At 37.2% G+C, this 15,069-nt stretch overlaps 1 protein-coding gene across 4 annotated transcripts in view; it reads left to right on the forward strand.

Annotated features, from left to right (window-relative positions):
• dock4b (dedicator of cytokinesis 4b) overlaps nt 1-14,645 on the forward strand; it is a 71,998-nt gene extending 57,353 nt beyond the window's left edge. For 3 of the 4 annotated variants that reach the window (XM_077709330.1, XM_077709327.1, XM_077709329.1), the window contains 11 exons: nt 523-699; nt 1,708-1,791; nt 2,820-2,939; nt 3,010-3,131; nt 5,222-5,342; nt 5,475-5,556; nt 7,070-7,179; nt 7,576-7,648; nt 8,937-9,053; nt 9,868-9,929; nt 12,623-14,645. In XM_077709330.1, coding sequence (XP_077565456.1) covers nt 523-699; nt 1,708-1,791; nt 2,820-2,939; nt 3,010-3,131; nt 5,222-5,342; nt 5,475-5,556; nt 7,070-7,179; nt 7,576-7,648; nt 8,937-9,053; nt 9,868-9,929; nt 12,623-13,048 — 1,494 coding nt within the window. In that variant the 3' untranslated portion in view covers nt 13,049-14,645. The remainder of the gene's footprint in view (nt 1-522; nt 700-1,707; nt 1,792-2,819; nt 2,940-3,009; nt 3,132-5,221; nt 5,343-5,474; nt 5,557-7,069; nt 7,180-7,575; nt 7,649-8,936; nt 9,054-9,867; nt 9,930-12,622) is intronic. The other variant, XM_077709328.1, reaches the window with a different exon arrangement.
• The last annotated feature ends 424 nt before the right edge of the window (nt 14,646-15,069 follow it).

Consider the following 15,069-nt stretch of genomic DNA (forward strand, 5'->3'; position numbering starts at 1 on the left):
CCTCTCGTATTACCAAACAAGCTCCGCCATTCGCACTGACTAACAGGGAAAAAAAACACTGAAAAAATGCAACGCCCCGCCCAGTGCTCGTAGATACATCACACAAGTTGGTTGCGGGAAGAGAGACAGTGGCCATAATGTTCTTATGAGCAGCATCTGGCATCCGCTGTCTGCTCGTATATCAAAATTTGTCTCGTATCTCAAGACAAATATTTGCCCAAAATTTTTCTCGTATCTCGAATTGCTCCTATGTCAGAGTACTCGTATGTTGAGGTACCATGTACTGGCATATATGAATATTATATTACTATTGTCTATAATTAAAAAGCAATACACTATGTTTTTTTGAACAATTTTATTCACCTGTATTATACACTTTTTATGCTAATTATATACTAGTGAGTAAATTTTCTGCCCTGGCCAACCCTGGGGGCACCTTGGTATGATTTAGCTGGTGTTTTTATATGACTCACACATACATATTTAAAAATATATCTTATTTCTACTCCATCATGGTTACAGGTGGAAGTGAGCCCCTTGGAAAACGCCATCGAGGTGATCGAGAACAAGAACCTACAACTGCGCACCCTAATCACGCAGTGTCAGAGCAGGCAGATGCAGAACGTCAACCCCCTCACCATGTGCCTCAATGGGGTCATCGACGCCGCCGTCAATGGCGGCCTGGCCCGCTACCAGGAAGTATGCCAGAAAAAAAATAACTTCGCCGCCACTTTTTTTTCCGTAGCTAGCGTTTCCCAGCGTAATTCCGATTGACAGCTGTGGCAGTTCGTCCCGCGACGAATTAGGGCAAAATTGTGTTTATTAATATTAAGATTTATTGCTTTAATTTGAGTCCCGGCCCCTTTTGGGAGGTGCTGCTGTCTGATTTATTTCACCTTCTCCCTATTCTCATTCCGTCTGTAATTGGAGTTTTTCTCATGATTGACTGAGCCAGTCACTCACTTACTTGGAATTTTCATTTAACCTCAACCTAACTTTTGATTATTTTGTCTGCCTCTATCGTCTAGTGGTTTGTTGGACAAATGGCAACCCAATCTAACAAAACGTAGGTGTCTAACTCGCGCCACGGGGGGGCCAAATCTGTCAATCAAGACTCAAGTGTAACCAAAACTAAATGATGAGAGAATATTTGCTGTAGTTCTTCTTTTTTTAAAAGTTAAAACAGCTAAAAAGTACATACAAATGTAAATACAGTTTAAAAAGTGAAATAAAATAATAGTGAATTTATTTTAATTGGGAAAGAACTCAAAATAAAAATGACAATCAAAAGGGTTTGGACAATTTCTAGTTTAAATTTGTGCTTAAAACATGAATCAAATTTTATTAATAGTATGAGACAAAGGACAAAAAAAACGTAGTTTACCTAAGTGTAAGTCGCTGTCCCACCACAAATGTTAAAAAGTACACTTCTACTGTGGTACCTTTGAGATACGAGCTTAATTTGTTCCAGGACTGAGCTCGTATGTCGATTTTCTCGTAACTCAAAGAAACGTTTCCCATTGAAATGAACTAAAAACAAATGTATTCGTTCCAACCCTCTGGATTGGAAAAATGGTGTAAACTTGGTAAATTGGTAAACTTTTTGAACTTTTTCAACCCAATGAGGTTTAAGGTAACAAGGCATAGGCAAGAACACCTTCTGCTGTCCTCTCTTTTTTGCATAACAGATGTTTTGTCTTCACACAGGCCTTTTTTGTGAAGGACTACGTGATGAATCACCCCGAGGACGGAGAGAAAATCGGGCGCCTGAGAGAACTCATGTTTGAACAGGTTGGTAACAGTAGATTAAAGGTTTTTTTTTGTTGTTGAAATATTAATTTTTCTGGAGCCACTTTCAAGGCAAGGTACTAGATACTAAAATATTGATATTTAAAACATGCACTGTTTTAAAATTGCAAACTCACTTCTATTTTTTGGCATTTTTTTTAAAAAAAGTCAAATCAATTACAAATGCAATTAATGCAAAAGAAATGAAAAATGTTTTTTTGTGGAATATTGGCAACAAAAAACAAATCAATTCAAAATTTCTATTCAAATAACATTGGGGGGAATGTAAAAAAATAATTACTACAGATATACAGCTAAAAAGACATACACATAAACAAACATGTCAATCAAACAATCTAATTGAGGAGAACATAAAAACGTCATTCCAATATTTTCAATTTTTTTATTCAGGTTGTCAAAAAATCATTTTAAATGTCAATAAGCAAATCACATAGACCGTTTTTAACCATAACCAGGTTAATAATATCGTTTGACTTTGGATGTCTGCCTTCACTGCAGAATAAAAACAAGCTGCATCTGTTTGCATTTTGATGCGCGGGCGGCATATGTTGAATATGAATATTGAAATATAAACGACTGACAAGGTCAGGAGACATGTTTGAAAACTCGCCACGGGGGAGGACGGCGAGGTCACCAGGAAAAGAAACAAACAAAAAAGCTATGCTACACTCCACCGCACATCGTCATGACCTTTTTGTCGGTGTTCTGTCATATTTTGTTCGCCATTAAAAATCACTACTTTTGCGTTTTTTTTGCTGCTTTTATCAAAAAAGCTCTCAAACTACTCGCAATCCTTTTATTATTTATACACGATTTATTTGACAAAATATAATGGAACCATCCTAATATGTTCCTGCTGAAAAGTCAAGATTAAAAATGGCATCCAATATGATTACCATCACCTTGCGTATTGAAGTGAATGTCATTATTCTATATTAATGCAATGGGAGCATTTTTTTTGATTCCATAGAAACTGTCACGCCACTGAGGCCCTATTTTTTGTCTGGCAGGCACATATTTTGGAATACGGTCTGGCTGTTCACGAGAAGGTCGTCCCTCAGGACATGAGACCTTTGCATAAGAAGTTGGTGGATCAATTCCATTTGATGAAATCCAGTCTGGGTATTCAGGTTGGTGTCATCCGGACACTAAACGCCCATTTGGGAAAAGATCCTTACACAATATCTCATCAAATTTCAGGAGTTTCCGCCATATGTACGTGCCAGCCCGGTGCATTTCACCAATGGGAGCCCACGCACTTGCAGGAACTCGGTACCCAGCATTATCAGCCCGGACGGCGGCCGAGGGGTTGCCAGACGGAGGTGAGTGAAAACATTTATATGAATCTCAACTGTTGCTTGATGCCTTGCATTTAATGCATGGAAGCAAATTTCTATCTCATCCATGCTATTCCATATTTTTTGGTCTATGCCAAACGTGGATATCCACGTCAGCGAGCGCTCTGAGAGATATAGCGTCCATATTTTCTTGCATATTGTTGCTCCAAAAAAAAAAAGATGACTGAATCGAGGGTAAGGCTTATATGCGCACAAATTAGACTTGAGATGAACGAAATTGTAAAGTGACAAAGGCGAAACGCCATAATGCAAGACAATGCGACTGATATGGTAATTTATTTCAAAATAGAGATAAACATAAAATGCTTACCAAAATTGATCTTGAAGTTTATGAATAAAATTCAACAAAATTAACGTATCTTGCATAAACCGTGAAAAAACTCACTTAATAGTGCCTGCCTGCTATTGCTCGCCATTTTACTTAGGGATAACAAACTAGACCAATACGGACACACATCCTGGTTGTACTGCTCACATGACTTCCTTTTTGAATTTATCTATGTCCAGGGAAAAATGTGCAATCCAGCAAACCACCCTTTCGATTTATACAGTATCTCAGAAATACAACGTACGATGATTTTTCTTCATATTTTCCTTTCAAAGTAACACATTTGTACTCCCTATTAAAACCATGAATCTGGAGGTGAAAATTGTGAATCAGGGGGCGACTTATACAATAGAAATTGTAAAAATCAATGATTTTAGGGCAATTTTAAGGGCGTATACAAGGAGGCGGCTAAAATGTGAGAAAATATGGTTGATGTAAGGCTCATTGGATGCGTACCTCCAATGACAAATTTGTTTTTGTCTCCATGTCACTTCCTTTTTGTATTTGAAACTTGGCTACGTCCTCACTTCACCTCAAATAATACTTTTGCGTTCTACCTGAGCGAGCGACTGCGGGGAGGGCTTTTGGGGGGGATGTGCAGCCGGCATCGTGTGACTGAGCAGCCGTCAAATCGTGCGTTGACGTGTTCAGTGACCCTGCCCCGCTGTCCCCCCGCGACTTTCCGCTCGTGCAGTTTGCTCCCAGGGGGCAACGGCATGCGGCATACCGCCTACGTCGCATCCGCTTTTGCTCTTTGTCTTTTGGTTTCCATTCTCCTTCATTTTGGACGATATCGTCGGATAAAGCAAGCATTCCATCCGTGCCTCAATTCATTGGCTTTTTACGACTAAAATGAATCCACAAATATATTTTAAAGTCAATCGTTCAGCGACGTTGTCAACCTCATAATATCCAAAATTCTCTCGTTTTTCATGTTTTAAATTCTTTTTAATGGAGAAAACAGATTTTTCTGTTATTTCTGTTATACATGTATACATCTATACTTGTATATATTTATACATTTATACATGTATACATTTATAGATATATACATGTATACATTTATAAATGTATACATTTATAGATGTATACATGTATACACTTATAGATGTATACATGTATACATTTATACATTTATACATGTATACATTTATACATGTATACATCTATACATGTATACATGTATACATGTATACATCTATACATGTATACATGTATACATGTATACATCTATAAATGTATACATATATACATACATATATACATATGTACATATATACATATATACATATATACATATATACATATATACATATATACATATATACATATATACATATATACATATACACATATACACGTATACACATATACATATATATACATATATACATATACACATATACACGTATACACATATACACATATACACATATACACATATACACATATACTCATTTACACATATACACATATATACATATACACATATACACATATACAAATATACACATATAAACATATATATACATATTATACATATATACACACATATATACATATACCTAATCTGACCTTTCCATTCATTCCTCTGTTTTTCTTCTCCTTTTCTCTCCTTATGGCTCTCGCTTCATCTCGGTGAGTCATTCACATGGCGAAATATGAAAAACTTATTTACCTTTTGCATTCTTTTTTAACACATTTCTCAATGTTGCTTCTCTTTCAGTCTTCTCAGCTACCCGGCGGCAAACCGCTACTCATCGTCCTCGCTGTCCTCTCAGGCGTCCAACGAGGTCAGCAATATCACCGGACAGTCGGAAAGCTCAGATGAAGTCTTCAATATGCAGGTATACTTTGAGAACAATTTAAAAAGGGAAGTGGTCAAACTCAATTCACAGCAACCAAATGTACTGCTTTCCTTTTGTCACGTTTTATTTAGCCTCTCTCATCAATTATGCTTTTTTTGTTTTATTTTCTAGCCGAGTCCGTCTACCTCGAGCCTGAGCTCCAACCACTCCGCCTCACCCAACGTCACCAGCTCGGCGCCCTCCAGTGCCCGTGGTACGTTTTTTAAAAATGTTTACATTTCTTCCTGGATAACTCAAAAACCAAGACAGTGGTACCTCGAGATACGAGCTTAATTTATTTCGGGACTGAGCTCATATGTTGTTTTTTTTCATAACTCAAATGAATGTTTCCCATTGAAATGAATTAAAAACAAAATAATTTGTTCCAACCCTCTGAAAAATCACCAAAAACAGGATATTGGATTGGAAAAACATTTTTGATTTGTTCTAATTCGCCATCTATTAACAAAGCAACACATAAATAGTGGTTTGATATTACTAAAATTATACGGATTTGGAAGGGGGGGGGTCTTTTTGCACGGCAACATTATCGTCACATAACATAAACAAATATAAATGAACTTGGATTACGATGCAGACACCCAAAAATAAGTTTAATCGAACCTTAAACTAAACTTAATTCTAATTTAGTTTGACATTTTGATACCTTTCCTCTCTCAGGTTGTCTCTTTTTATCCCGCCTCCACACTGACTTTCAGATGCAATCTATTGAGGGTTGTTTGAGGTTGTAGTCCCTTCTAAATATTCCCAAAATGATGCACGCAAATGTCCTCACAATAGGATAACGCACGACCACTTCCCAACGAGTAGTAGTATATACTCCTCTCGTATTAGTAATCACCTCGCCATTCGCACCGAGTAACGGGAAGAAAAAAAACCTGAAAAATGCAACGCTCCGCCCAGACATTACAAAGCAACCTCTTAGACTGCATTTCAGTCCACTGAATATCCCAGACCTTCTCGCCCTGGTTCTTATTGCCCTATATTTCTGCCTGATCCGAATCATAAAAAGACTGAATATACGTACGGCGACGTTTATAGACGCGAATACGCTCCCCTTTGGCGAGCAGCCGGCGGCGCCCTTATAAATGTGGCCTCTGGCTCGCCATAAAGCCCGCCGTGACTTATTGCTCGTGTGTTCTTATCTGAACCCGAGTGTGAGAAGAAGCGTTGAACAGTTTTGCAGCAGGTTTCTGCTCGTGAGGAAAAGTCGGGCTATTTATTTTTGGTTTATGCCGATCGCCAGGTCTTAGCGTGTAACCATCTTAACGCAAGGGTGTCTTGGTTCGCGGGCCGCTTTAATGGCAACTTGATTTCATGTGGGCCGGACCATTTTAGATATAATATTTTGATATTTTTTTTTATAAATGGATTAAAAGAACTGGATTAAAAGTCCTGAATATTCCATTTTTATAGATCTAAAATAGTGTTGATTTTAGCTTTTTAATATATTTATAGATTTTACAAAATGATTTTTTATCTAAAAACATAAAAAAATGATTAAAAATTACAATTATTGATTTAAAAAGAGAAAAATCAGGAAATTTAATATACATCTATACTCTTCATTTTAATTTGATCCTAAAACATAAAGTCGGCACTCATGATTTACTTTCCCGGGCCGCACAAAATGATGCGGCGTGCCAGATTTTGCCCCCGGGCCGCCACTTTGACACATGTGGTCTAACGCTTCTCCGCCACTGCAGGTTCACCGCAGATGGCCGAGAAACACAAGCACTCCAGAGAAAATGCCTGCCTTTCTCCAAGAGAGAGGCCTGTTAGCGCCATTTTCCCCAACCCACTGGACCCCACGCAGGTTAGTATTCAACAAATTGAAAAGAAGAACTATTTGCACAAAATATCTTGTGTGAAGTTGTTTTACACAAGAGCAAAACTTCATGAATACATGAATATCTGTGTCATACTATTTTCCCCGGTCTTTTAAAGCAAGGCTATTTGTTAGATAGTGACAAATAACACTGCAACAAAGTAATATTGTGCATGTTTTTGTGACCGAAGGCCAGCGTGAAGCCTTCCTTGCTTTATTTCAATAGAAAAACGATAACGTATGAGCCCCCATGTGCAATAATATTCAATGCTTCTTAAACTGAAGTTTTTTTTTCATGAATTCACAAACAAGACCGAGTTTGAGTGTGTATTTCTTTGCATATATCTGGAAAGGTTATAATATGATAACTGCTTTTCCTTGCAGAGAGTGAATCCTCATCTGATAGGTGACACCACTTTACCCCGTAGTGACCCCAATCTTTCAGCTCCAGACAAAGGTAAAAAGCACCAATTGGTTGACGGAAAGCAGGCTACTTATTGTATTTGTCATTTCCTCGTAACGATCCTCCAGTGCATTCAATTAACTCGCGTATCGAGCACATCGTAGCTATCGTGTTTTGAGTTTGAAGCCCGATATCTCATTAAGGTGGGCATTTGCGTGACTCCTACAATGTCCGACTTGGCGGAGTGGTGTGGAATTAATTCATAAATATAAATGTGCATCTAAAAGCAAATCCCAAGGTTTTTAATGTTTCTCGATTTAGCTTGTTAGGTGCGTGGATCTTGTTTTTTCTGGGTTTTACGGGCGCTCTAGTGAAGAAAACACGAGCAGGATTGGATTAGCTTGTGAAATAATTAGCCATAGCAAAGGAAGTGCCATATTTTACTTGCGAAGGGGAAAGCGCCACCGCAAAATATTGGAACTTCGCACATTTTTTGTTACATACGCTGTAATTACGGCGAAAGAACGCAAGTGCGACAATTGACGGAAAACCTGTGATCACATCGATTGCGTGAAGTGACAGTTTCTAATTGTCGGTGACAAATGTATTATTAGTACGTGTTCACAGGAACATCTCGAAATGACGACAAGAAATGTATTATAGCCCAAAACAATTATACAATTATAACCCTAAAAAAGAGGGAATGTATATTGATGTTTAATATACCCGGGTACATTAAATGATTTGTGCTTTTTTTGAGCCTCCTGTTTGTGCGCTATTTAATATACCCCTGACGTTTAATATAGCCCTGCCGTTTTATATACCCCTGCCGTTTAATATACCCGGGTATGTTAAATGATTTCTGCTTTTTTTAGCCTCCCTTTTGTGCGCCATTTAATATACCCCTGCCGTTTAATATACCCATGCCATTTAATATACCCCTGCCCTTTAATATACCCGGGTATATTAAACGACAACTCAGCTTTTTTTGGCAAGTTTCGGGATATATTAAACAGCAGAATACAGTACTCTAAATTTCCTATCGTTCATTTTTTTATATACATATATGATTATTGTAGTTCCATTTATTATATATTATCTTCGTTGAGTAAAGCTTTGTCACATTTTTGCATGTTTTTTTTTATCATTTAGCAGTTTAAGAACATTGTTATAGTTCATAAGAGTTGCAGTATTCTTTCTGTTTTTGGTATTTTGATTTGTTTCCATGTTTCCACTGCAACCCTCATCCTCAATACGCATGATTTCCACATTGTTTTTGTGCATGTGTTTGCCATTTTGTTGTTGTGATGGTGATTGTCATGTGTCCTTGTGCCGTCGAAAGTGCGGGCCACGCCCAGTAGCTGGAGCCTGGACAGCGTCAAAGAGGGCAAGCCGTCCTTCTCTGACCCTGTCGGCAAACTGCTTTGTCCTCCCATCCCTCCCAGGCCACTCTATACAGGTATTCTACTCCAGAAAATGTAGTGTATTATAGCAAAAAAAAAACACATTGTATTTCAGAATGATTTATCAACTTTAGGATGCAAAGTATTTTTAAAGTCCCAGTCCATTTTAAATATCCTAAAAATAGGAGAAAATGCCTATAAACACTTGTTTGAATTTCAAAGTTATGCACAAATTTTGAAAATGGCAAAAATTCGCCAACATTTTCCCATTTTTTCTAAGTATACTTATAATAATCCTGCTATGAAAAACTCCCAAAAACTCAATGAAACAACACGTAAAAATTCAAAGATTAACATGTAAGTTTCTAAGTTGTTGATTCACCAATTCAAGTCATTCTTACAGATTTATCCCTAAAAAAAACAGACTCTCATTTGTCATTTTGACCATTTCTGTCATTTAGCAAAACATGCAGCCTTTAACTAAACTAAAACAAAACAAAAAAATCAATTTCTTTGATCATTCTCCTTTAAGAAATGCACTTTTGAACCGTTTTTTTGACTTATTTGGCCCAGCAGCGTGGTAAACAGATGCTTGAGAACCCCCCCAACACGTCCCCCCGTCCCGCCCTTATTGCAAACGGCCACAGCAGCTGTTCCGTGTCTAAAAAGCATTTAAGGCCACCCTGAGGACCCGCACGACATCGCCAACCATTTGATTCATTCACGCTTAAAGCCACGGGGCCTTCTCGAAGGCGCGTGTGTGGTTGTTTGCATGAGTCACGCTGCGTCATGCCGCACTGGTGGGCGCACACTATTTGAGTTTGCCCTCATTTCACCGTCTTCTCTCTATCTCTGCTTCTTGCCACGCAGGCTGCTCGGCAAAAAACATGAGGTCGCAGTCGCCCGTGTTTATGTCCAGGTCGCCGCAGAAGGTTGGTGTTTTTTTTTTTCCCCAATCTATTGATGTCCTTTTAAAAAGAATTGCCTATATGAGGTCAGAGCTACAGTTTTGATGGATATGCTTGCCAAATTTGAGCAGGTTGTTCAGATTTTATTGAAAAACAAGTTGGTCCTTGACTCATTCTTCATGAGTTCATATGTCTAACAAATATATATTTTTAACTACAGTGGTACCTCAAGATATGAGCTTAATTCGTTCCGGGACTGAGCTCATATGTCCATTTTCGCGTAACTCAAACGAACATTTTCCATAGAAATGAAGTAAAAACTTTTTTTTTTCTGACCCTCTGAAAAAAAATACCAAAAACAGCCTATTGGATTGAAAAAAATGTTTTATTTGTTCTAATTTGCCATTTATTAACAAAGTAACATATAACTAGTGGTTAAATATTACTAAAATTGTACAGATTTGGAAGGGGTGGAGGGGTGGGGCTTTTTGCACGGCAACGCACTCATAATATAACATAAACAAATCTTAATGAACATGGATTACAATGCAGACACACTCAAAAATAAGTTTAATCGAACCTAACACTAAATTTAATTTAATTAGTTTTGACATTTTGATACTTTTCTTCGGGTTGGCTCTTTTTGCCCCGCCTCAACACTGACTTTCAGTCAATATCAAGGGTTGTTTGAGTTCGTATTCCCTTCAAAATATTCCCAAAATGATGCACACAAATGTCCTCACAATAGGATAACGCACGGCCACTTGCCAACGAAAAGTAATATATACTCCTCTCGTATTAGCGAACAAGCTCCACCATTCGCAATGACTAACGGCGTAAAAAACACTGGAAAAATACAACGCTCTGCCCTAGATTAATCTCGATTGATCTCACGGATTTCAAACAGGAAATTATCCACCGTCCCTAGTGATAATTCATTCTTCTTAATGTTCCTCATTTGTTAAGATAATTAATTTTAAAAAAAAGATAGTAGGGTAGTTGTTAAGCCATCCGATGTTGCAGTGGTTCTGAAGACGGGCAACATGGGTTCGATTCCCACTCGGTGGAGATATGATTGGCTGGGATAGGCTCAAGCACCCCTCTTGCGAGGGATAGTTGTCTTAAAATCTCAGGATGTCTTTGATTTATCTTAATACTCACTGTGAAAATTAAAAAAAACAAATGATATCAAATCCAACTAACATATGATTAGATTTTTCCCTGTATTAATTAAATAACTACTATTTTATAAACATATTTATGGAAGGATTAAAAAATTGTGAATTGCCCTTACTGTATAAACATTTGGATTTTATACAAATGTTTTTATTGGCAGGGAGTCTTCTAAGTCGCTTAATAAATGTGTTCTAAAGCGTTAGGAAGTGCAGACAGAGCTCTTAATGAGGCAAGACCACCCTCCCACCCACCTTTCTTCCCCCGTCACAAGCGACAGGGTGAAGAGTGCCGCTTTTGTCGCAGGTGACAGATTGCAGGGAGGAGGGAAAAAAAGGCGAGAAAAGCGTCTCCGCCTGTGTGAGTGGCAGCTCGTGCTCTGTCAATCAAAAGCTACCCGCGTTTGTTTGCATACCGCTCGCTATCTGCGGGGTGATGGAGTCACACAATGCCTTTGCCTGGCAAGCCGACTATGACACATCACTGTAAATATTTACTGTAGTGTTCAACAAAAAAGGAGCAAATAGGAGGTGTTTATTTTGTTCCGCTTTTTTCAACGATATGCTTTAAATCGGCCGGCAATGAGGCGAATAAATAAGAGGTGAGGATTTGGAGTCGTTGTAGGTGAATGAAGAATAACATACAGTAGTATGTAGTATAAAACTGGAAAATAGTGTATAAATGTCACTTAATTTAATAATTGTTTTTTTGATAATAACAAGACAATAATCAGAAAAGGACCTCATTGAAAAAATATATTTTGAGATTTTATCTAGGTCACAGGTGTCAAAGTGGCGGCCCATGGGCCAAATCTGGCTTGCCGCATCATTTTGTGCGGCCTGAGAAAATAAATTATGAGTCCGAACTTTCTGTTTTAGGATCAAATTAAAATGAAGAGTATAGATGTTCATTAAATTTCCTGATTTCCCCCTTTTAAATCAATAATTGTAATTTTTTAATCATTTTTCTGTATTTAGGTTCAAAAATCATTTTGTAAAATCTAAAAATATATATTTAGTTTTAGATCTATAAAAATATATATGAGGGTTTTGATCCAGTTCTGTTAATCCATTTATAAAAAAAATATCTAAATATTATATCTAAAATTCATTCTATCATCAAATTTACAGTCACACATCAACTAAATATTTACAAATCCCTTAATAAAATAATTGTGTATCAGCTGAAACTTGCTATAGAAGTGCATTACACTACAAAATAAAACAACTGTGCCCTGAACTCCTACTACTACTTAGTGACAATAACATTTCTAGCAATATAAACCAATCTAATGACTTTCTAGCTTGTACAATTTAATAGTTGAATAACTTTGGTGGACAGTAGCAACCACTGTTTACATTGCATTAAGACCCATAGGAAGAAAAATGCTCATAAATCAGCCCCTCCCTGCGGTCAATTCACGTAAAACCCAATTGAATTAAGACAGGACTGTTTTGGTCCGCCTTTGTGATGACTTGGAGTTGGAAAAGGACACCAAGAACTGTCCTGTACGCCTTCAAACTCAATTTGTCTGTCTCCACTAGGCCACCGTGCCCCCATTTACTCCTTCGCCAACCGAGTGCCATTCCACTAGCCTGGTTTCCAACTCACCCGTCCTTTCGGGCAGCTACAGCAGCGGAATTTCCTCCCTCAGCCGCTGCAGCGTCTCGGAGGCATCGGGTACCGAGTTACCCGCCGGGGAACAGCCTGCCACCACACCCGGCAGCGCCCCTGACGAGCCCCTACGGCGAGAGAACAAGACGCCGCCGCCTTATAGCGTCTACGAACGGAATAACCCACGCAGGCCCGTGCCGTTACCCCACAGTTTATCCATCCCACCACAGACAGAACCCCCAGCCCTGCCCCCCAAACCTCACCAGCTGCGCACGGGTAGCGTGAAGCTGGACGGAACCTCGGACCCTCGTGTCCCTAGACCGAGGCCTCTTCCCCGTAAGGTGTCCCAGCTATAGTGGAGAGGGGAAGAAACACACTGGCATTATTTGCACTTTTCTACTGGGCACGCAATTTTTTTCTTTTGGTTTTATTTAGGTTCCTTTAAACCTCCGCTCCAATAAAAGACACGCCGAAAAAACAAAAAAACGGAACCAGCTTTTGATACAGCTTAACATGTTTACACTTAAAAAACAACAACGGCTTTGATAGGTGTCCTGTATATTGGTTCTTTGATAACATTTTTTTCAGTGTAGGATCCCATACCTCCACTCCAATATAAAACACCCAGAAAAAAACAAAAAACGAAAAACCGAACCTACTTTTGATACAGCTTAACATATGTTTACACTTAAAAACAGCTACTGTTTTGATAGGTGTCCTGTATATCGGTTCTATGATGACATTTTTTTCAGTGTAGGATCCAAGTATCTCTGCTCCAATCAATGACAGGCAGTTTTTTTTTCCAAAAACGGAGCCTAGTTTTTATAAAGCTGGACTACGTGTTTACACTTAAACAACTGTTTTGATAGGCGTCATGTATATTAGTATGAGGATTGTTTTTGCCTTAAGTATTGGGAACCGGGGATCTTGCACGTTTTTTCTTGGTTCATTTTGGAACAATTGGATATTTGTACACTGTAATTGTTAAAAACGGTGCTTAGTTTTGACGAAAAGTGTCGTTAAAGATCGACAGTTGTATCCACACGGTACGACTGAGAGGCATTTTTAGAAAAGTAACTTCAACAACTTTTCAAGCTCATTTCATCAGAAACTAATCGTTTCTTTCATGACCCGTTTCCCTCTAAAAACCTCCCATCCCCTAATCAGCTTTGCACTTTTCATTGAAGGAAGTTGGACCAAAACACAAAGGCAAATATTGGCATTTTGCATGCTTTACAGCTCGGATTTGTCCTTGACCAGATTGCATGACATTAAATGGGCGGGGTTAGTATTGTGCCAAAGTTTAATGCACGTCGGAACACTTTTATTTTTTTTCCCCCCATGGAAAATTTGTGCCAAGAAACCAAGGGAATTTTTGTCAACCACAAATGTTCTAATGTTCTGATAACCTTAGGCATAGGTCTGCAATTCTGTCAGTAACACGACAAGTACTGTTATGTATTCTTAATTAGAAAGTGTCATTGGAGCTGTTTAAAATGCGTAAATCATGCATTGCTTCATGTATGATAGAAGATCAAATATTCCTCAAACATGAGTCCAGTTATGCTTTTTTGACAATAAGGGTGGGAAGGGATTAGTTTTAGTATTGTTTGTCTCATTTTGGTCGTTGTTTCCTGAGTTTTAGTATTTTTTTAATTATTTTTTAAACATGAAATATTCCCATTAATCACTTGTGGAAAACTTGTAAATGATGTGATGAGATTAATGTAAGTAAGCCAAATATTAGAAAAAAATGTATTGCAATTTATGTAAATACTGTGTTTTTAACAAAATTTAGTTATAACAATTTACAGCTTTGAATGTAATGTTGAAGCAGCAAAATGATTATTATAAATGTGCAAACTTTTATGGGTTTTGTGAGTGTAGAAAAATAAAAGGTCATGCTTTAATGACGGCTAACACATTTACACGTTCAATAAAATGCCCAATGTATATGTTGCTTGTTATATTAATCAACATTGTAAAGGTGTATATGTATGTATGTATGTATGCATGTATGCATGTGTGTGTATATATATATATATATATATATATATATATATATATATATATATATATATATATATATATATATATATATATATATATATATATATATATATATATATATATATGTATATGTATATGTATATGTGTATGTGTATGTGTATGTGTATGTGTATATGTATATGTATATGTATATGTATATGTATATGTATATGTATATGTATATGTATATATATATATATATATATATATATATATATATATATATATATATATATATATATATATATATATATATATATATATATATATATATATATATATATATATATATATATATATATATATATATATATATATATATATATAT

Source organism: Stigmatopora nigra, chromosome 23, assembly GCF_051989575.1.
Source record: "Stigmatopora nigra isolate UIUO_SnigA chromosome 23, RoL_Snig_1.1, whole genome shotgun sequence".
NCBI classification, from domain to species: Eukaryota; Metazoa; Chordata; class Actinopteri; order Syngnathiformes; family Syngnathidae; genus Stigmatopora; species Stigmatopora nigra.